Below are 24,278 nucleotides of genomic sequence, written 5' to 3'. Positions count from 1 at the left end.
GCGATATATTTGACGTTCCTATTTGCGCGAATATTGCGTGAAATATGTATTCGCGGCTTTTATTGAATAATAATAATTATTTCAGGGAGAAAGAAAGAGGGGGAGAGAGAGAAAGAGATGTATAGGTAATTGTTTATTAAAAAATGAATCCGAACATCGGAAAGCAAGTGAGTCGATGCTAGATTAAATGTTCGTGTTAAAGTTATATCTCCAGTCGCGGATATTTCTGGTCCTTTCCAGCGGTATTAAATCTTCACGTTCGAGCCGCCGTTCGGCTGTCTTAATTGGATACCATGTACCTTTATGAATTTATGGTCAGACAGCGCAACGGTCACTCGAGACCCGTTAGATCTCATTGAACATGTCCCTTTTAATATTTCACGAGCCGCTCTTTCTCGCTGATACGAATTCTTGATTAGGCCGCGTATAACATGGTCGATAATTTATTGCTCGTTACATGACATAATATTATTAGGTTAGACGAGTCGCGACTTTCCGCGAAAATCGTAAGAGCCAAGTTGGGGCGACGATTTCAATTTTCGCATATACGTGAGACATTTCGCTAGTAATATTCGTCTCCCATTCATTTCTAACTGGCTGTCGTCGCGCACGCGTTTCATATATAAACGCGATAATTCCATTAAATGTCATTCTGAAACGCTAAAAGTTTATTTTGCTTTTTCACTTCGACGCGAATAACACCGCCACCGAGGTTTATTTGGGAAACCCTCCCCACGGACTACCTCGTGTTTTTCTGGTAATATAAATATAGAGAAATAATTGCTCGCTGTCATACATGTGACGTCGGCGTTGGTCTCTCTTGTGTGCACGGAGAAAAATAATTTAAAGCGACTGCAAATTTCATGCTGTCGCAGCAAATAAATAAATATACAAGATTTTCTTTAAATACCATATTTGATGATTTGATCTCTGAGATAATTTTATGAAGAAATGAATATATATAAACATATATGAATTTTTCTTTATAAAATGATTTCAAAGATCAGCTGCTCAAATATTAGATTATTTAAGAAACATCTTGTATATTCATTTATTTATTACAGCAGTATACAATTTTTCTTCCTCCCAAATGATTTTTCCCCGTGCGAGAGATTGTTGACGCTAGAGTAGCGGACATGATAATATTGCTCTCTCTCTTGTAAATTCTAGAGAAAATGCACCGACATATTGCTTTGGGTCAAAATACTGTTGATGTACTGATATCTACTGATGTGGAATTGGAATTTATGTGCATGAATGCAAAGCGGCAGCATTTCTTTGCCAAATACCCTTAGTATCTCGTAGTCTTTGAAAATTGTAGTCTTTTTGAAAATTGTTACGTATTCTCTTGCAAATAACTATTTTTTAAGTTGGAAAAATGACGCTTCGAGAAAGTGGATTTCAAGACCGACATATCCATGATATCCTATCAGGAAATTGTTAAAAGATACATGAAAAATACATTGAAATACTACACTGAAAAATTACATTATTTTATACATTTATTATATATCCTTGTTGTCATGTTATCTGTAATCTTGCGTAATTTTTATCATGTGGAAAGGAATCCCGTGACTTTTCCCGACCATTTGAAGGAAAACAACAATAAACAAAATAAACAATAATAAATAAACAAACGAACAAGGGAAAATTAGTCACCGGGTAGCTTTATCATGTATTCACTTGGCGCATCTCCGTACAGCACAGAAGCTTGCAGCAGCATTGCTCGAGTATGTCCTAACTATCTACATCAATTTTGGTGCTTTTCCGCTTATCTCAGAACTTCGTTTCCGAAACACACGCGCGATTCCAATAATTCTGACGTATCCGATCAGAGCGATCAGAGCGCGAGAAGAAGGAGAGAGAGAGACCGTTTCGACGCTTCGACGTCACTTCGACGGAGTTTCTCCTCTTCTTATCATTGTTCCGTTTAACTACGTTCACCTCGTCACTCCGTTTCCTGGAGCAACCCCTCGTGGTTGATCCACCTCGCATCTGTTATCTTTGTATCCGGTGCTACTCGCGGCGCTGATGTAGACACGCGAAACTCTGCGCTTGATGCGAGAACGAGCACATGCACAGTCTCCAAAATGGTAACTGATTACTAAGGGATTTCTCCTGCGAGACGGATCTTGCGGATTCGTCTCGCTACGGTCGGACAGGATAAAGAATCGCGCGCGACAAATTGAGTTCTCGCGCTCGTCGCATTGGGAAGGGCCAAAGTTATCAAAAAACATGGCAGGAAGTAAAAAGTCGAAATCTCAAAGAAAGCAGGTTGCGTACGTATATCTAATAGAAAACACTTTATGTGTGCGTTTCTGATCTACATTTGTCATTTTGACTGCCTCCATCATCAGTTCAGCTATTATCTGTCGGAATTTCAAGAGAATCATTTGTACATTTGCGAATCATGTTATTTCATACTGTGATATATGAGAAAAATGGAAATTCCTAGAATTATTACAGCATAGAAACGATACCTTTAGGTATTTTAACTAGATATTTATGTAAATTTATGTAAATAGTTGAGTTTTATTATTTTCACAACGAAATTACATTGTTTTAGCTGGACGCGAGATTCTTACTGGAATTTACAAAATTTTTCAATAATTATTTTCGGCATCTCCTGGCTTTAAAAAAATGCTTTTCACTATATAATATATATATTGGTCTATAATATTGTCAAAAGAAATATTGTATCTCCGTGTGCCTTGAAAATTATATTTAATGCTTTACAACTTTGAATAAAACTTTGTTTGTATCAAACCAATTTTAATAGTTTTATCTCTCCGTTCTTTATAGAATTAAACTTAAATGAAACAAAATATTAAAAATCAAATTTTATTTGAAATATTAAGACAATCATGTGCATACAGACGATAATGAATTAGAATATCAAATTGAGCATCTTAAAAATATCGTAAAACGTATGTATTGTAATGTACATTTTTAACAAATCCTCTGTTCTCTTATTTGAAAAAGTTTATTATTATCCCCTTTATTCATTGTTCCCTTACAAAAGTGTTTCACTGTTTTTAACTTGCGAAAAATGTTAGTTTGAATAGTGAAAACGTGCATTCGGCTGAGCGAATATGATCCCGTTTTTCGGGGTCACGAACGGCCATTTTCGGTAAATACGAGTAGTTGTAGCGGACTACATTCGAGTGGTATAAACGTATTATTGAGTATTTTTGAATAGTAAATACGTACAGTACTGTGTAAATTTGAGATGTATTCATTCAGTTACGAATACAAAATAATCGTTTAACATTCACGAGCACTCACATTGCACATTTTAAAACAGCACGAGTAAACGACCTTTTAACATGCTTCCTTCTGTATTGAAACGAAATTGAGTAAAAGAAGAATGTATTAACGTGATCTCTCTCTCTCTTTCCCTCTCTTTCTCTCTCTCTCTCTCTCATATCAGCTAAAAACGAGTATTAAAAACGAGCGATCTCTTTAAAAATATTCATGTATACTCGCGTGATATTCGTTCGCTTTATAGACTGCGCATGCTGAGAGTACAAGAAACGAGCATAAAATGATAGGAATAAAAATGATACAACGGGCCAAAAACGGGCCATATAAGGGAGGAGGAGTAAAAAAGATGTAATATTTTTGTAAACGTTATTAACCAGACAGTTTAATATTATATATTATATATATTACCGAATTGAATATAAATTTATATATTTATATATTTATATATTTTTTTTCTGTCAGTATAGTCTTTTATTTTTAATTAAAAGAGAGAATTACTTACAAAACAATATCAGTAGTGTCGCATACCACAAAAATGCTAAAAATAATTTCTGCCACCTCTCAGCGCGTCACTCCACTGTGCGTCGCGTTACAGCTGTTGAATGAAATATGTAAACGCGCCAAATTCACAGATAATAATCACGGTAATAGCCGTTATCGAGTGGCCTCGCCATAATCGCTTCATTAACGTGCGCATCGCACGATGTTGTTGAGCCACGAGCGACGAGCGCTTGTTTTCGGCGCGGTGTATAAATTGCGAGCGCTAATTACGAACGAATAGCTCGGAATCGCGACGCGCAGTAACGATTTCTTTCTCTCTCTCTCTCTCTCTCTCCCCCTCTCCGCGAGAGAAAGAAAACACCGCGCATCCGTCCGCGATGAAGTCAATCACAGGCACAGAAGAGATGTCCGACGTATGCGCGGATCCGAATGGGATATCCGTGTGTTGTTTGCGCGCTAAACACAGATGAGACGAACGTCTCGAAACTAAGCATCGTGAGTATCGAATAAATGAATGCGCGATCACAGAGGATTCGGCCGGGCGAACGTTAATAAATAGAAACCGCGAGCTTTGCCTCCTCGCGAATATCCGAAGAAAGAAGAGTTCATGCGAGCGCTTTTATTTACTGTATCCATAAACCGTGCTTTCTCTGTATGTGTGTGTGTATGTGTGATATGTGGTGCGCGCATTGGTGCATTAAGCAGGTCGGAAGTCGCGATCCCGCACTTGTGGAATTTATTTTGCGGCGAGCTACGGGCGAGCGTACATCTCGTGGGCGTAGTACAGTCTGCAAACATTCTCCGCCCTATAATCGCATTACGCGTATTTTCCTGACGTATCTTCCGGTACATATCGGTTCCGTGTAATCATCATCCCCGGATTGTGGTCCGCGGATCGCGGACACGATTCCGCCACGCGCGCGCAGGGTTCAACAACAGCAGCGGCTGCAGCGGTGAGGCTGCGAGGCCGACTTTGTTAACGAAACTCGTATGATAAACAAATTTATCATCACGGGAATAAATTATTGCGAGATAATAATATACGCGTGTATACGCGCGTACATTATTATTACGGAGGTTAAATTGGTCGTCGAGCGCGATGTACGCGCGTGGGAATATTTCCCATTTTGCTCGGCTCGCCGTGTTTCCGCCGCGGAGGCGGTATTTTTAACGGCGTAACGATGTTTTCTACTACCGTGTAACGCGTTAATAACGATTCGTCTAACGATTACCCCGACGTTGTGCACAGGTGCAAGGAGCCCGGTAGATACCAGAAGGACCTGCCACCCACGGCGGTGATCATTTGCTTCCACAACGAGGCTTGGTCGGTGCTGCTGCGCACGGTGCACTCCGTGCTGGACAGATCGCCGGAGCACCTCATACAGGAGATCATCCTGGTCGATGACTTCTCCGATATGCGTAAGTGAGCTTGGCTCTTTCAGCAAGAACAACGCGAAGCGGAAATCTCACCTCTGGATTTCGCATCTTTTGCGTTAACGTGTCTCGTTGAACTTTCGAGTCCTAAGCGGGACGAGTGCCCGTAACTGCATTCTTTCAGGATAATTCCACAATTTTGACAATTTTTACGAATGTTTCTTATTGATTTTTATAAGTAAAAAAGGAAATAACGTTTTATTATATTTACGTACTGATATATTTATTCACTGTACTTCAACATCATTTTCAACGACATGAACCGTGCTGTTACACGGAGGTAATATAATAATAATATAATAACGAAGCAGGAGTCGCGCGGAATATTCCAAACGTACCTCTCCTTCTTTCTTCCCGCGCGGACGCGACCCGGGAGAGTGTCGGGCGAATTATTCCCGCGTTATCATCGCCGAGGGCCGCCTCACTTAGCGATTCAAAGCGGCGGAGTATGCCGTCTCTGTCTATATGCGTTTACGCGTTCTTTCGCTCACCACCTCCACCGTAGCCGTCATAAATCCTCGCGCTCATCGTTCTCGCGAATGAAAAATCCACGGGCGGAACATCGAAGGGCCGTTGGATAGGGGTGGGGGGAGAGAGGGGAGGAGGGAAACTCGTAAGCACGAGGGCGAGGCAGAAACCGCAGGCTATTATATTCGCGTACTTGGTCGTACAACCACCTTTCTCTTTCTCTCTCTCTCTCTCTCTTCCTTCCTCCCTCTCCATTCAGCGCGGTGATTCGTTATCGCGACAGTGTTCCCGTAGTTTCGCGATAGATCGATTAATTGCGATCCATCTCTCCACTGTACGGCGCGCGCTCGACGTGAATAGAAGAGAAACTCCCCGATGCGCGCGCGCTACGGACGCCCAGAAAATTACGAGAGGTCCATACAATCTCCGCGACGGACCGGGTTTAACGTCTCCATTTGTCCTTGTCCGCGCAAAATCGAGAGCGCGAGCGGGCGGGCGACGAGAATGACAACGCGACGACGAAGACGGGTATATTATATTCGACAATGCGGAAATATATCAGGGGTACCCGTAAGTAATGTCGTTTTTTTTTTTTTCAGATTGAATAAACATTGCCACCTTGTTCGTGGATGTGATTTATTATGTAATAAAAATTTCAAACTTTCACAATAAACACACTAAATGTCAATAAATTTAATTAGTATATAAGTTATGTAATAATTACTATATACTGATGGAATTTATCGACATGTAATGTGTTTATTGTGAAATTTTGAAAGAATAAATGTTGAATAAAATAAAATTTTGTATAAGTATCAGAAAGTTACATTATTTATGGGTATCCCTGATATATCACGGAAAATGAGAACATCTCAGCATTACGTACGTGTGTTACATAAATTAAGTTTCGTGNCCCCCCCTTCATGATCGATTTGTCATAAAAACGCGCGCGTTCGCCTGCGGCAAAATGTACGCACCGTCGCCGTAACCGGCATTATTTATTCCGCCTTTCGCGTCAATCTATCGGAATAAAACATTTTTTTTCGCTTAAGGCCATTTCATGGAAGTATATCAAAACGTGCAATATACATTTCGGGCGAAACAAATATACACGCGTTGTCCGCGCGCGCGCGCCCGCTCAGTCGCATTGTTCGGATGCGAAAAGGCAATTAGAGTTTTCGAAACCGTAGCCGCGTGTTTTTTGTATACATTGACGTGCAACGTATAACAGCCGCTAAATCAAAATCTAAATTACAGATCTAGCAAAAAACTGTAACAACCGAGTTACACGAGCGAAAAAAATCTGTACGGTCGACGCATGGAACCGAGCAGGCGTTTCGGCTGTTTGATTATTAACAGCCGTTCGCGGTTGTTGCATGCGAAAACAGAAAACAGGTACCAATGCGCATATATAGTCTCTGTCTACATTATTAGTCGCACCTTAATTTTTTACATTTCATTGACTTCCGAGAATCAGCTTTATAATACGGCTATCGAATTATGTTAAGAAACTATTATTCTATAAAAGATATTTTTTATGACGTCATTTCATTTGGCCGTTGAACCTTGAATAAGTATGAACTGCGCTAGTTGCATTGTTGATAATAACGAGAACATACGTGAGTTTTGAGTATGTGTGTCAATTGAAATTTAGTTTTATTTTTGTTTATTTGTGACTTGAAACTTCAGATTCCTTGCTTACGAACGGAAATATAAATTCTTGTGCGAAAGATATAAATATTGTTTACAAAAATTATGGATAAAACAAGTGATTTGACAGCTCAGAAGGTTGCAGAAGTAAAAGTACCGTTTGACACCGAAAATGATTTTAATCGAGTAAAAATGAAATTAGTAGCTTTTCTCCTCTTCCTAACCTGTATTCTATTAAAGAATCATAATGCGTCTAATAATATGGCCAGGGACTGTGTAACTCGTCGATTTAGTGGGATGAAAGCGAAATCTTGTAAACAGTCTCACGATACCGTAGGGGAAAATGCTCGAATTCCGGGTGGTTCCTTAATTCCGGGTAGGTGCTTCTCTTGACTCCCGAGTGCTGCACTCTGCAACTGACTCTCTTGTAACTAGCGGGGAAGGTTGCGGCTAGCAGCTATTTCGAGCCAGGTCGCGCTATCGCGCGCACTTGCATCGCTTGCCGCTTTTGAAATTGTGATTTCGATGGAGAGAAATCTTTTTTTGGAATTTCACGCGCAAACCGACTGTGTGTGGTTAGGATAAAAGATATTTTAAAATGTTTACGTCCAAAAGTAGTTTAAAATATGCTGTTTTCACGCGTTATTTCTTATACACACCCTATTACTGCCATTCAGAATTAAGCCAACTGCACACGATACGGCAAATGTAAGCGAATGTTAAGCGAATGTTAAGCGGGTATTACATTGATACGCGTATGTTAAATTATGTTATTTATGTTACGTTCATTATATTATCATGGTTACATTCGCATGTAACACGTATGATCAATATTATCGCCAACGTTCGCCTACGTTCGTCTACATTTGCCTACATTGCGTGGAACCGGTTTTAAGTTATGTTGGCTAACACGCGTTCCTAATTCCGGATAGTAAGAGGATGCTCGATATTTTTGTTTTTCTTTTTATTTAACTTATCAATTTTTTCCTTTATTTAATTTATTTGATTGTATTCTACTTTATTTTATGTTCAAAGTACACATAACTTCTTCATATTTTAATTTTTCTCTTTTATTTTTCTTAGCATAAAAATGTTTCCTTCCAAGCTTGTAGCAACTTTTCAACAATATATTTTTCCTTTTTCGTAAGAAATAAAACCCTTTTACTCGAAAATAAGAAATTATCCTTCTGAAGACACAATTCTATAACTCCTCTAAATAAAAAGTTATCGCAAATTGCACAAGGACATAACAAAGTAACAATACAGAGATTGCAGAATATATTTTTCCGAAATTTCTACAATCTCATTTGATTGATATTTAAACAAATACAAATGGTACACTGAGAAAAAGATTTCTTCAAATTTAATAAATTGTTATTGCATCGAAACAAATTTCATCATTCGCATGCTCCAAAGAAACTAATGTTTCGATTAATAAATATTAGTTGATTTGTTGATTGTTAGACTTTTAAATCAACATGTATCCTTATCTTAAATAAAAAATTTGCTTGAACTGAAAGATAATTTTTTTATAAAGAAATTATTAGTTTCATTATATATATGTATTGTAATCAGATAATATTTAATTTGGTTAAAAGATATTATTTGAAATAATAATGTTCTTTCCGTTAAATAATAGTTTTCTTGAACGAGATAACAAAATGTTTACTTCAAACAAATAATATACCGTATATGTTGTTTCTATGAAACAAATTTTAGTAGTCAAACAAATAGAAATACTGAATCTAAAGAAAGTTTTCTCTCTGTATACCTAATGATGGGGCACTTTCTTCTATCGCCGTTCGGTCTAATTACCGTGTCACCGAATTGTCGTCGCAAATAGGCATGCAGTTGAAATCCCGCATAATAAAGGTGAAGGATCATAAAAATCCCATGAGGGGCAGAAGGGGGTGAAGATGGAAGACGGACGGTGTGAAAGATTAATCCGGGTTCGGGAAACCGCGACGTGACAGAAGCCGCATAGCCGGGATAGTTGCTTGCGCGTTCCCTATTAAAAGCCGAAGATAAACCTTCTTCCTGGTCGGAAGTCAAACCCCCCCGTAAGTACAGTCGGCCGCTTTAGCGATCTCTTGGGCAGCTTGGCGTGTTCCTCTTAACGAGCTGCTGATCGCATTATCGCAGAAACGGTGTTATAACGTTGCACACACACACTTCGTGCATGAATGTGTGTGTATGTGTGTGGATGTGTGTGCGCGCAAAAGCGAGTCTTCTTCCTTTTTGTCACCACTGCTGAAATAGCTCGAAGGCGCGAACGTTATAGATGAAGATATTATAATATGGATAATCGGTCTCTCTCTCTCTCGCTTATCAACGCTATATTATCAAATATTCCTCTTTAATTTGGAACGAGAGCGGTGGGAAGCCGCCGTTCTTTTTAATCTTGTTAAGCCCTGGAAAAATTGTATATCCCGCAGTCTCACCGCCGCCGTCACCGTCGCCCACCGAAACGCGCCGGCACGGATTAAAATGAATTCAATAATTAATAAAGCCCAAGAAAGTTGTAATGAATTTTACAGGATACGGGCTTCAGGCGAGCTTCGGTGAAACGCATGCACGATAATTAGCTTTTATTCGGGGGATCGGAGACGGGGATTACGGAGTTAATTATGTTCGCTTTCGCAACGGCGACAGGCGGCTCGGCTCTTTGAGCGTTTACATTATCTGCGCCTCATTGCGTAGTCGGTAAAGTCGTAATGAAATTTGCAATAATGGCTGCGGCCGGTTTATGCGCATTCTTGTGTGTGTGGATATGTATATCTAGGCACGTATACGCATTCGTTTAGATTGCTTAGATGTCTGTGTGTGTGTGTGTGTGTGTGTGTGTTCGAGGAATTCATTAGAAATTAATTCAAGTCGGTATGCGCCCGGAATCCGCGCGCGGATGCTGCTTGCGTGCACATTAAATGCCTAACCTCTGACCTCTTACGGTCCATCTCTCCTCGTTCGAGTACAGTTAACGACATGACGCGCCGCCTCGTCCGACGTATTTCTCCGTTGCGCCTCGAGAATGATAAGAGAGAGAGAGAGAGAGAGAGAAAGAGAGAGAAGAGAGCCGGAGAGATATTTTCTCGATTGGTAACTCTATACTCGAGCGCGCGACTCCGCGTATTTTTCTTATTTCCTCCTCCTCCTTCTCCTTCTGCTCGACTTCGTGGAGGAGAAAAATTCTTCGCGAATCGATGCGGAATTCCGAGTTGGACGAAAAGAAAGAGAGCGAGGCAGTAGCAACGATGGTACGTTGCGTCGCATGTACGATGACTGCTGTCGAAGCTCATCAAACTTGTGAGCGTTCCCCCTTTCCCACTCCCTCTTAATTTGAACGAGGGGGAGGGGGTGCATAAAATTGAGCGGACGTCTCTATCGCTTCCGCGCAGCGACGGCGTCGTCCCCCGCTTCGCGCAGTAATCATTGCGCCTGCACGAAACACGTTGATCCGTCGAGAGAGAGAGAGAGAGAGAATCCCTTTATACTATCCATAGTTAACCGAGTTTACAACAGGGTGGAGGCTTAGGATTAGTGGCCCGGTCCCTCATAAAGCCATCCCTAACGGAGAATAAATCACGAATGTCTGCTAATTGCCGGCCGTCCGGTAGCTACGGGCGGGATACGCGCGGCCGTAAATCTAAATCTCGCGTACGATTGCCAGAAATAACACGTTGCGTTACCGCGGTGCGACGGCATACAACACGCTCCCGAAACGGCATTACAGAGGTAATCTCCCCCCTCCTCCCCTTCTCCTTCATTCCTTCTCGGCACGGAAGCGGTGCCGATACACGGAATCGCTCCTCCTCCACGCCGTGAGAGATTTACGCGTGCCGATAAAAAGAAGATTGAACAGCGATATAGTGCGTATCTCTCTCTCTCTCTCTCTCTCTCTCTCGATCTGACTATGTATCTATCTTGTTCTCGCCCTTTCGCACCATCCTACCGCCGCGACCGAGTTACTTTTTAATCGGACGAGTAGTAGCAACAGTAACGCGCTCGTTTTACAGGATGCCAGAGGTAACCCCTCCCCCCCTCCGGTTATATATTTCCTGAGAAGTAAACTTTCTTGAATAAAGAAAAGGAAAAGAGAGAGAGAGAGAGAGGGGAGGAGAACGTGTTTTTCGCACGCGAGCTTCGTTTTCCTTTTTTGTATTCGATCGTTACTCGAGAAACTTTAACGAAGGATTAAAAGGGAGCCAGTCTCCGGCACTTTGCCGTACATAATCTTTATTAGAAGTACAAGCGCAAGTGACCGTCGACTGTCCTACTTTTCCTTCTTCTTTTTTCGTTCGTTCGTTCTCTCCCTCTCTCTTTATCTCTGCCCCCTCATCCGCACTCAGCTCGTCGCGATGTTAATAATCCGGATAAATACACGAGGAGTAACACTGTTACGCAGGTATTATGGTTGTTCCCTACGTGTAGCGTACAATTAAATTGATTGCGGTCGGAGAATGAATCTGGGACGGGTGATTGTTGTGCGCCGCAACAGCTTGCGAATGACATCGTAAATAAACCGTAATCCGACGTTAAGGACGTAATCGACGTTAGAGAAACCAAGAGAAACCGGGCGTTCCGGTCCGTTTATTGTTGCAATACCGCTCTCCGTAGTACGTGGCGTAGCGCGGATTCAAGGGGGCAACTTATATTTGGAAACCGACGGAAATTCAGCGGGTGAACGACGGTATCGAAAACCCCGCGCGGGGATTCCCATGAAATCGAGACCCGGATAAATCCCGGATACTAAGGACCCGTCAATAATGCAGCAATACGTATCGTGCGAAATTAACGTGTCTCGCCGCGAATTGCACGCCACCGTCCGCTATCGGAAACCAATATTTTTACTCAATTTAAAAACTATGTTAAACGTTTTTACGTTAGATATTTTTTTTACATCGAAATAGGGAGCCGTAAAAAATGCTTCGCGCGAAAACGTTAAACCTGGCACGATTGGTGTGTAAAACGAATGAGGGATTAAGGGAGAACAGATTCATGTTGAAGTTGAAAATATGAGATGAAGGCATTTAGAGGAATTGTATTTTTATAAATAATATTTAAGTCAAATTATACTAATATAATAGTATAATATAATATAATATATATATAATAATTTTAATAGCTCGGAAGAAATCCGATTATTTTTCAATTCTTTCGCGGTTTTTTTCAGTTTCTTTTCATGGATAAATGAAAAAATTTGGAAAGATACGGATTTTTCATTTTTCTACGGATTTTTCGGTTTCCTTCCAAGGAAAATTTGAGAAAAGCGTTAATATATAAAAGCGTTATTATATTTATGTAATTATAATATTATTTATAAATATTTACTATATATATATATGTATATATAATCTTATATTTATTATATATATTATATATTGGATCATAAGAGGAAAAGTACTAAAACTAACATAGATATGGTAAACCGATATACTTATATTTTTTGGCTGTAAAGCACTTAAATTCTGTTAAGTAGAACATAAACTTCATTTATTNTTTGATTATACTATTAGAGTCGTTTAATTTTTTATTGTGCTGAAATTTTTATTGAGCTATTTTCTTGTAAAAATTAAAATAACAAATCAACGATAAGTAATTAATTTGACAATGCCATTTTATTAAGTTTTGAACTTTTTAAGTCATTTTGTATCTTGTACCAATCTCTATCCTCTGTCATTGAACTATGTAAGAAATATTAAGGTTTAAGATGGTTTGAAAGATAAATCAGGGGATCTTTTTTGACATAATAAAGGAGCAGTATGAATTATAAAATTTGTAAAGTTTTAAAAAATATACAAAATTAAAGATATCTTGTAAAAATGTGTAATAAATATAAAAAATAATTTTATCATAATTTTAGTGCTTTCATTTAATTTTTTTTATTCATCTTCTCTAGATATCACGGGTATGTCGGTTTTGAGTTCTTGTTTTTAGAAACGTCAATCCTCAAACATCTTTAAAAATAATTATCTGCAGGGAAATATATAATAATTTTCATAAAACTGTCGCACATTTTAATAGAAAAATGTTTTTGGTTTGTATCCACGCGCATAAATTTTACTTGCATACTTTCAACAGAGCTTTAGAGTTCAAAGAAAGCAAAATGGTACGTCAGTTTTGTATTCCTTCTAATGCCGCACTTGCCATAGTATTTTGCGACATAATACACGCGCGTGTTCGCGGTGGAGCGGCCAATAACAGGAAATTGATCATTCCGCAGCTCATCTGAAGCGTCAGTTGGAAGACTACATGATGAATTATCCGAAGGTGAGGATTATCAGGGCGAATAAGCGGGAGGGCCTCATCAGGGCGCGCCTGTTGGGCGCAGCGGCGGCCAAGGCTCCGGTGCTCACGTATTTGGACAGCCATTGCGAGTGTACGGAGGGTTGGCTGGAGCCACTTCTCGACCGGATCGCTCGCGATCCGACGACGGTAGTTTGTCCGGTGATCGATGTTATAGACGACACAACCCTGGAATACCACTGGCGGGACTCGGGTGGCGTAAACGTCGGCGGATTCGATTGGAATCTTCAGGTAAACGAAATCTTTGCGTGGACGTGATGGGGGCCCGGCGGTAGAGAGAACGTGTCCGTTCTCGCGGAATGTAATTGTGTTTACGTATGGACAGCGCGCGTACGACAACGTCGGATTAATTTTTCCGAGCGTGCGAAGAGTCGCGAGACGCACTTCGGACACGGATCGATCCCGTGCGTCATGCTTAATCCGGAAATAGTCACCTTATTTGTTTTCTTTTTTACGTGAACGATTGTCTGGAGTCATTTAAACCCCGATTAAAAACCGCTATTATTAACAAAATATAGCATATTATCGATTGCCCTATTGATTTATTAATATATATTTATTCACTATTAAAAAAAAAAAAATGAAGGGAAGGCAAAATAATATTTAAGAATTACATATAACCTCGTTCAAACTTACTATTATTTTATCCTCACAATACGAACTCTTACTGCAGTCGACAAATTTTATAACGTGAACGGTCACCTGGGGTCGTTTTATACCCCAATGTGTTTTTACAGGCTTATATTATAAGAATAAGAGGAGTCACGGCCTATTTTAAGGTTAAGTCTTTAAATGTTCAAATGAAAGGTACATATTGGTTTTCGATCAGTAAAAAAATCCACCGCGATATGAGCTTCATTTTCTGACCGCTGGGGCATGAAATGACCCCAGGTGACTATTCCCAGGTTAAGGATCCACACGTCGCGCGATTTTTAACATTCCTCGTGTGAAGAATTGCANGGGGGGGGGAGGGCTCGCTCGCGCGCTTGACTGCGAACGGATTCTTGAGCGTGTGTTTAACCTCTGTCAACTCAAGTTCAATTGGCACGCGGTGCCGGAGAGGGAGAAAAAACGGCACAAAAACCCGGCCGAACCTGTTTGGTCGCCGACGATGGCCGGCGGTCTCTTCTCCATAGACCGAGTGTTCTTCGAGCGGATCGGCACGTATGATAGCGGCTTCGACATTTGGGGCGGCGAGAACCTCGAGTTGTCCTTCAAAACCTGGATGTGCGGAGGTAAGCGCAATTAATGTGTACATTACCCGGGAACGGTGAACAACAGAAGAAATTGGCTACAAACGATGACGCTTCGATCGCGCGCTTCGAAAAGTCGGAACCTGAGTCGAAATTTTTGTTCTATATTGAGTCTAATTAGTTAGTTCTACAGTTAGTTCTACATTGAGTCTTCAAAACGTTACTTATTACAGTAAGAAACATTTTGTACTTGTGTTGAAATTGGTTCTTGTTAAAATTCTTCTGTTAAATTTTTTAATACACCTGTGTGTTAATCTGACATGTTGTGTTTATGTTGTCTCAATATATATTTTGTGTTGAGTCGCATATTTAACATGTGTAAGTATTAAAAATAACACATTTTGTACTTCGGAATCAATTAATGTATTATGTATGGATGTTAATTTTATCGAATATTAGAAATGGCATATAAATTAACATATATATACTTATAAAGAACATTTCGGGCAAAATTATCGACAATATTGTAAGAATAACGTGATGAGAAAGAAGCGATAAATAATATTTTCTTAGTACAAAAATAACATTTGTTGTATTTGATATTATAAATATGTCAATTTAATATATAATTTGCTTTCAAGTAGTATCAAAGTGTCATATATTTTGTGTTAATTTTTGGCGTAATATATTGTATGTTATTTTTCAATATATTCACCTTGTGTTAAATTAACATAAAAATGTTTACTATGTATTGTCTTTCGATGCTACAAATAAGAAGTTACCGCTGTTTCTCCCGCTTGAAGAGTTAATGCAGGACGAAAATTTCGACTCGTGGATTCTCGAGTAACCGACGAACGAACGTGGTAACGTCAGCTGCCGTAAATTTCCGTCAATTTTTTACTCGACGAGGGAAGAGCGTTTATTTTATCGCGCGTGTTACACTTGCACACGATTATTTGTTCCGCGATAACTGCCGTCAATTTTTCGTTTTATTCTCGCGAGTAGTTGTTATTTTTCTCTCTCGCGAAACTTTGCGTTTTTCGCGATTACCCTGGGATTCCCGCGATATTGGCGCGCGACCTAACATAAAACGGCAGTGACGGCGGCAGCGCGCGACTGAAAATGTTAATCTAATAACTCGACGCGGCCCTCGCTAGGCACCCTGGAAATCGTGCCGTGCTCGCACGTGGGCCACATCTTCAGGAAACGTTCGCCTTACAAGTGGCGCAGCGGCGTGAACGTGCTCAAGAGGAACAGCATAAGGCTGAGCGAAGTGTGGCTGGACGAGTACGCCAAGTACTACTATCAGAGGATAGGTCACGACAAGGTGAGCACTTGTGCATCGTCGCGTGCATAACCTTCCCTCCTTTCTTCCTTCTTCCCGGCGCGTGTGTGTGTGTGTGTGTGTGTGTATGTACTCAAGCAACCCTCGTAACGTGAGAAAACAACAAGAGACAATTAAAAATGTGCGTTATCGCGCCGGAAAATCAATACACGACTCCGTGGTTGGCGAACTGAAGCGCGCGAAGGACGAATTTCGACAAGCGAATATTATATCGTCGTGAGTCAGAGGAGAAACAAAAGAGATACGGTAAACCGACATGTCCGTGTTTCTCGGCTGCAAAATACACAGAGGAAAAGGTTTCTTTAGATTTAATACTTCTGTTTATTTGACTAAAATTTTTTTTATAGAAGCAACATGTACGAAATATTATGTGTTTGAGTAAAAGTTTTATCGTCTCATTCAAGAAAGTTCTATTATTTAACAGAAAGAACGCTATTATTTGAAATAATATCTTTTAATCAAGTAAAATATTATTTGGTTGCAATAAAATGTAAAATGAAGCAAATAATTTCTTCATAAGAAAATTATCTTTCGTTTCAAACAAATTTTTTCATTTAAGATAAACATACATATTCGTTGAAGAGTCTAACGATTGTATTTATTAATTCGAAACATTAGTTTCTTTGGAACATGCGAATGATGGAATTTGTTTTGATGCAATAACAATTTATTAAATTTGAAGAAATCTTTTTCTCAGCGTATCGAACTCTGTCGGACAGATCACGAACTTCGTCTACTGCGTACAGTAGAGTGCCTCAAGCAAAAGTCCGACTATCTCCGACTCTTTGATGTAGAATGACGTTTGTCACTATAAAATGTCTTTATCCATGAAGAATGTCTACGGTCGAATTCAGGTGTTTGTTTTTCTGAGAATATATATGTCGTTTACCTTATATATAATACTATTTATATTGTATATAATAGTACTATTTATAAAAATAGATTTATTAATTTCTTAAAAATTAAATTTTCTGTTATTTCGTTATTATTTACTTCCCATCTTAGAGTGACATTTAGTTACAAACAGAGCCCATTTATTTGACAGATTCAGTTGAGCCATTTTTGATCAAATAAGGAATAACCTGGCTAATCTGTAAGAAGTCGGAGATAGATGAGACTTTTACCTGAAGGACTTTATACAGTAGTAGGAACTGAAGTGGCAGTTTTGCTGTGAAATATCATTTTACATAATATAATAGAAACTATTAGTGGCTAATTTTCCTCTGTTTTTGTTTGTTTAAAATGGTCGGGAAGAAGTTAGGGAATCCATTTCGATATAAAAAGAAAAATATACATCGTAACATTTTTAGTTTTAAAAATTACATAAAATTAAAGATAACATGTAAGGATATGGAATAAATGTACAAAATAATATAATTTAAATGTTTTTATTTTATTTTATTTATTTTTTTCTATAAATATCTCATGGGTGTGTCAATTTTAGAGCCTATCTTTTAGAAGTTAATCCTCAAACATCTTAGAAAATAATTATTTACAAAGAAATATATAATAACTTTCATAAAATCATCCAAATATTTTGATAGAGAAATGTTATTGTTTTACGTATAAATTTTAATTTTACACCTTCAACAGAGCTTTAGAGCCCAAAAATAAAATGGCACGTCGTGGCTTCGACGTTTTTCCTCGAATAAATGGCATGTTCTCCAAGGACAATCGCCCGTTTATGCTCACGCGAAAGCGGAGATATCGTCGTGAAAGTAAATTCGGCGTGACGAAATCTCCGCTACGCGGAGCTGAAGTGAGAAAGGAAGAGATAGCGGCGCAATGGTGGAAGTATCCGTGCGCGAAAAGGCGCGTCTCGGTGGTGGTACGCCGTCCGTAGGGACGGATAATTAGTAATAATTGATGCCTGACCGGCGGGATAAAGTTCTTGTCGGCCGAATTACTCGGCGGCGCGCCCTCGCCGAAGCTTCTATTATGTTTCTTTGATCCGAGTTACCCGTAAACACCGGGGACGGTAAGAATGGGACGCGGAGGGTAACGATAAAGGTGGCCGATGATGGAGAGGATCGTAGAGCGGGACTCGGGTCGTAAAAAAGGGCCATAAACGTGCCAAGTGCTCTTAAGGATCGCGCCGCGCGCATGTCCTCGCTCTCGTGAAGAGGGGGAGACGTTTTCTTTCGCGAGCCCCTCTATAACGATCTGTCATTTATCCTTGATGCTTGTCCGCCCTCCCGGCCACCCGCCCGTCCGCCCGCCGAGATCCAATCGACGAGATAAATCGAGAAGCGTTGGGAATAAATCGCTTTCCGTAAGCACGCCGCTGTGTAATGATCAAATCCTTCGAAAATGTCGTCCTCGTAGATGGCTTCATAAAATAATAAGATAAATCACCGCCCTCTCAGTCACGCGTCGCCCCTCCCTTCCCGTGTGCGTGAGCATGCACGTTCGCAGTAGTAACATCCGCAACTGGGTCGGACTCGCGTTTTCGCGAGGCAGCTCTGACTGTATTTTCTGACTGTATTATTATTCGTCGGAATAATCGCAATCGTCGTGGACATCCGATTTCTCGTATCAGTTTTTCCTTTCCTTGTAAATGTTAATTTAACATTAAGGAATCTCCTCCTGCGACGAGTACTTTGTATTCTGAAAAATAACGAAATCCCACACGAGTCCTTTCCTTTTGATTGGGTTTATATACCGCTGATTTTAAGATTACGTCTACACGATAATTTACGCATTGTCTTCTTGATATTTATAGGGATTTTTTTCACGTGGAGAATGTAAACTGTGTAAATTATTATAAATTACATGGCACAATGTAGAGATAAAAGATAAATGTTAATGTAAATTAATTTAAACTATAAAATGGCTCGCGTATCTGATTTTGGCGTTAATTACGGAGATATTTGATATTAAAAGTTGCAAAGTTGACATATGCAAGTAACACAGAAATTTGATCATTTAAATTCACATGTGGACTTTTACGAATAAATGGAAAAAGGCAGTGTTTTAGTTCATGATTATAATAAGCAAGAAATGCATATAATAATTATTTTCTTTTTTTATCGATATAAAATCAAGTTTGCCAAATAGAAGATTTTTTATTTTTCGTGGCGTCATAAAATATTAAAATTGTGCCGTTATGTTTAAACCAAATAATTTCACCAATTCTAAATAGGTTACATTAGGTCCAAGTTTAGATATAATTTACTTTACGCATATTTAAAATATTCACATAGTGTGTGATATAAGTGATGCATGCCGTTAACATATGATAAATGATTATATCATTTAGGTTTATTTGTGAGCTATCAACAGAAAAAATATATAAGAATAAGAAATGTAACGAAGAAAACGAACCATTCTATATAACGGTTTATTGATTATTTATATAGATGACATATTATATAATACATAATTTACATTGTCTACGTGTAAATATAAACTATTATATTTTACGCGTAAATAAATACTCAATCCTGCTTTTAATATCAATCAATAATCTCTCTCCAACCAACGTTACATTTTGTAAATTTCTTAATTTTGAAAAGTCACAAAGAAAAAGAACACTACACATCAATCGTGAGCTTCGGCAGTAAAATCAAGGAATTCACTTGAAATGGAGTTGATCAGTTTGGTTTCCGGCACGATTTTTATGATGATGCGAACAATGTTTTTTATTTATTTTTCTTCTGTTTATTATTATTTTTTTAATAAATTGGACGTTTCGTCCAAGAAGTCTCACGTTTTTCTTCCTTTTTCTCCGTGACATTGTGAGCGCGATACTGACGGCAAGACGGAACTTTCACAGGGGAACTATGGCGACGTATCAGAGCGGAAGACCCTCAGGAAGAAACTGGGGTGCAAGTCGTTCAAGTGGTACCTGGACAACGTTTACCCGGAACTCTTCATTCCAGGCGAGGCGGTCGCCTCCGGAGAGGTAAGACCATTCCACGCTTCTACCCGTCGAACGTTTTTTTCAGCTGGCGCACCGACGCTACGACGGACGGGAGAAATGCCGTCGTGGCCCGGAATCGTGAGAGGGCAAAGCGGAAACGACGAGGGAACGAGCGGCTCCTTTAACGACCTTGCGCGCGGCTTTGATCCATCAAGGTGTCGGATTACCGGCGTTCGAAGGCTCTTCGTGAAAGACAATGTAGTCAGTTCGATCGAGGGACAGGGGAGTCGAAAAAGCCTCAAATCATTTCTCGCCCCCGCCTTTTTTCCCATCCTTTCTCATTTTTTTCTTTCCCCTGCGTCACGGGAAACTCGATCTATCTTTCCCGCGACGATGTTTATTTATCGGAAATGTGTATCTTCCGGATATCGAGCTAGCTGAAGAAAACGCGCTTCTCGTGGCGCGTCGCCCCCTTATTAATGAGTTCTCGCGCCAGCGAGGCGATTAAACGCTAAGTAGTCGCGCGGAATTAAATTTCGGAGTTGCGCGTCATTAAAGAAAGCTTGTTTTTATCGGATAATTATATATATATATATATATATATATATATATATTTATTTATTTATTTATTTATTTATTCTGTCGAATACGAACAGACTCGGAAGAAAACAGAACCAATGATCGATGTTGACGCATGCTGCGACGGCAGTGGAAGCAATGTCGCCTTGATTGCGAAACAATGCGAGCCGCGGTCGGGGAAATCACGATCGGATCGCGAGCGACGGCCCGCTCGCGATCCGATCGAAAATCGATGTGTGATCGGCGCTGCGAATTCTTAGGCGCTACGTAGCTGACATTATACGGCCAATTTTGACGGTGTAAGTTAATTAAAAAGCAAATCCTGCCTCTCGCAGAGGAACTCGCCTACTACGATCCGCCGTGATTTTTCCTTCCGGGCTTCATTCCAATCCCCGTTTCGAAATTTCAGTTCTACGTTAATCCTAAAAATTTCGTCGCGGAATTAACATGGACGAAGGGGGGAATTTCTCGAGTAATTTCATACAAATTATTGTCTCTCGAATTATATGAATTTGGATAGCACATTCTTGCTAATAGAAATTAATAAGGGTGAGAGGTCAAAACAAGACAACAAACTTTCTTCTCTTACACGATCTCTTATTTATTTTTATTAACATGGAACATTTCGACAGGACTCAGAGATTTGAAAACAGATGCAAAGAGAAGGAAAGAAGATCGTAAGCCTCGTAGTCCACTGCTGTCCGTCGCGATATCGTCTTGTTAAGAGCGTGTGATTTCGAGCCGGACGTCTCTCGCGACGAGAGATAAAATTTTTATCAACGTGTGATCTCTAGCAACCTTTCTCTTTTCTCTTCCACCTTTCCGTGTCGAACGAGGAACGAGATATCACGCCCGACACGTGTCCGACTGTATTCCAATCTCCCTTAAACACGCTACCAAATGGAGATAAGGATACTCGCGTATGCACACCTCGCAGCGCATGTTATTAACCGATTGACCAACCTTTTGGTTCCCTTGCTCTGCGCGCCCTTAGGGGGCGCGGAATTTTATGACGGTGCCGGCTGTTGAAGCCCATATTCCGGATCCGACTGGAAAAGAGTGTAACGGAATCATCTGAATGAGGAAGATAAAAAGAGACATAAAAAATGAGAGAGAGAGAGAGAGAGAGACAGAGAGGGGAAGAATAGCGCATACAGTAACGAATGTACGGTTATATATCGACGCGCTTCGCGAAATTTCAGGCGGAGGCCGCCGATTCGCCGGGATTTTTCCCCTCTCTCGTTTTTTCTTTTTTTTTTGTTTCGCGTAACCCTCGACCCGCTGCGAAAAACGAGCGCATAAATATCGGGCGGAGGCGACGAGCGTGCGACGTCGACGAGCGACAGAATCGTCAAAGCTACACGCGCGGTACACGCGAGCCATCCGCGAGCCCGTCACGACTGATAGTGCATTAATATCGCGCTCGGCGCGCGCGATTCATGGCGGACGATCAATCACGCGGAGATTTATTTCCGTCGTGTTGTTCCTCCCGCTCCTTCGCCCCCGTTCGTCCGCTCGCCCGCCCGTTCGCACGGGGTTGCTTCGCTCCTCCGATATTCCGTTTCGGCGTGACCATAATTGCGGAACAATAGCCGTGTCTCGTCGCGATCGTCGATGACGATGTCGTCTCGTCGTCTGTCGGCTATCTCGTGCCGCAGGACACAGTCTCCGATCGTTGCCGATCCTGACAGATGTTGAGGCGCGACGAAACGGGAAGGAGAGAGAGAGAGAGAAGCGTTTATTGTTGTCTAGGATTAGCCCTCTAAGGACGAAAAGCTAGAAATTATATCGAAGAATGAGCAGGATGGTAGAGGAATTTTACAATAAGTAATAGTAACAAATTTCGTGTAAATAACGGCCCACTGAAGTGTTATTTTACAAGATGAATATGTTAAAAAGTGATATATTAACAAGGCGAATATGTTATTTGTGTACCTTTTAGCATATTCCCATGTTAAAGTGACACAAAAATTTCAGTGGGCCGTTATTTACAAAATTCGTCACTATATAAACATATTATTGAAGATAGTTGGGAATGATGAAAAGAATAGAAAGTTAAATTTACATAATGATTACATAATAATAATGATAACAATGGGCGACTCCTGAGTTAGTGTACATTTAAATTTCTCGAGTTGAATAGAGATAAGAAAATAGGAATATCTATATATACAATGAAAGAGAGAGAGAGAAAGAGAGAGAGAGAGAGAGAGAGAGAGAAGTGGGGGGAGGAGGGACGGAGGAAAGAGTGGGATCGTTCGTTCAATTTTGCCAAGGTGTCCGCTCCATTGAATTCGACCGCGATCAGATCGCCACACCGTATAATCGACCGCGCTTCCGTTGCAGTCGCGGAAATTTGTTCGCAATGTTGGCCTTTATTCGCGCGTGATTTATTCGCGGCTTTTTCCCAACGCCGCCGGTTAGCGGCGCTCGCGCGAGCGCACGCGTTTAATCAATCTTTTATCGGCGCCGTCGCCGCCGCCGATATTGTTGACATGTTTTATTAATCAATTCGTTCCAATATATATATATATATATATACACACACACACACACACACACAAGCGCATTCGCACGCTCGCTCGCTTGCTCGCTCGCGCGCGCGTGCAACTCGTAGCAACCTGTCAGTTATTTCACAATTTATTTTCGACGCGTTAGCCACCACCATCGTCGCCGACGTCGCACGTTCACCCGCGACCGGTGTTCCGCTGCATTCGTAATCGCAAAATGATTGCAAACATTGTCGGGAAATAAATTCGCCTTTCCCGGTTTGCGTACTCTCCCTCCTTCCTCTTCTCTCACTCGCCCTCCCCGCGCTTCCACACGCTCCTCGTTACGAGTATATACCCTCTCTCTCTTTACACGCGACATATCGCCCCGTGACAAAGTCACGGTACGTAGGCACCGGCGGTATTAACGGCGCTGCAACGCCGACGGATAAATTGCAGCGTCACGCGACACGAATATTTCATACTTCATCATTCCACTACCACTCTCTCTCCTCTCTCTCTCTCTCTCTCTCCGTGTCCTCGCGCCCAATTTCCTTTTGTTCCTTTAATTTTATCATGAGCCAACAACAGTGCATTAACCCCCGCCGTAGCGGTCGCGTTTAACGCGCCCGCGAAGAAAGTAAAACACACTCCGCGAGCGCGCGTGAGGTTGCACCCCTTTTTTCCTCACCGGTGCTTCTCTCCGCGCTCGTCAGGGCGCGAATATAAATTCCGCCGTGTGACGCGCCGTCGGGAATGTCGGCGAGAGTGCGGAGAACAAGAAAGAGATGGAGAAGAAGAGAGAGAGAGAGGGAGGGAGCACGAGGCACACAGTGTGCGTATTCTCGCGGTGATGCACGTTGCGATCGAGTAACGCACTTAGTCGAAACGGTGAAATTGAGCCGCGTTAATTAGATCCGCGACTCCGACCGGAATTAGTCGTTGTCGTCGCGGTGGATATCGCGTTATATAACGAGACATCCATCGTTTTAATATTTCTCTCTCTCTCTCTCTCCTTCCCTCTGACACACGCACACAAACATACGCGCGCGCGCTAAATTTTGTTCGGCTCGCGCAATATTCGGTTTATGTTGTAAATTAATCACGTTATTGAATAATGCATTCTATTATCTCTCTCTCTCTCTCTCTCTCTCTTCGCCGACCGTTCTCCGCGCTCCCCCCCCCCCCCC

The 24,278-nt window shown here is 40.8% G+C and overlaps 1 protein-coding gene across 3 annotated transcripts in view; it reads left to right on the top strand.

The window, feature by feature from the left end:
* LOC106749106 (putative polypeptide N-acetylgalactosaminyltransferase 9) overlaps positions 1 to 24,278 on the top strand; it is a 253,448-nt gene that overhangs the window by 211,839 nt on the left and 17,331 nt on the right. For all 3 annotated transcript variants that reach the window (XM_014628339.1, XM_014628262.1, XM_014628421.1), the window contains 5 exons: positions 5,015 to 5,184; positions 13,538 to 13,851; positions 14,657 to 14,855; positions 15,971 to 16,140; positions 19,934 to 20,062. In XM_014628339.1, the coding sequence (XP_014483825.1) occupies positions 5,015 to 5,184; positions 13,538 to 13,851; positions 14,657 to 14,855; positions 15,971 to 16,140; positions 19,934 to 20,062 (982 nt within the window). The remainder of the gene's footprint in view (positions 1 to 5,014; positions 5,185 to 13,537; positions 13,852 to 14,656; positions 14,856 to 15,970; positions 16,141 to 19,933; positions 20,063 to 24,278) is intronic.

This window comes from Dinoponera quadriceps, unplaced genomic scaffold, assembly GCF_001313825.1.
Source record: "Dinoponera quadriceps isolate SergipeBrazil2010 unplaced genomic scaffold, ASM131382v1 scaffold123, whole genome shotgun sequence".
Lineage (NCBI taxonomy): Eukaryota > Metazoa > Arthropoda > Insecta > Hymenoptera > Formicidae > Dinoponera > Dinoponera quadriceps.
This window is presented reverse-complemented; position numbering and strand designations above follow the sequence as displayed.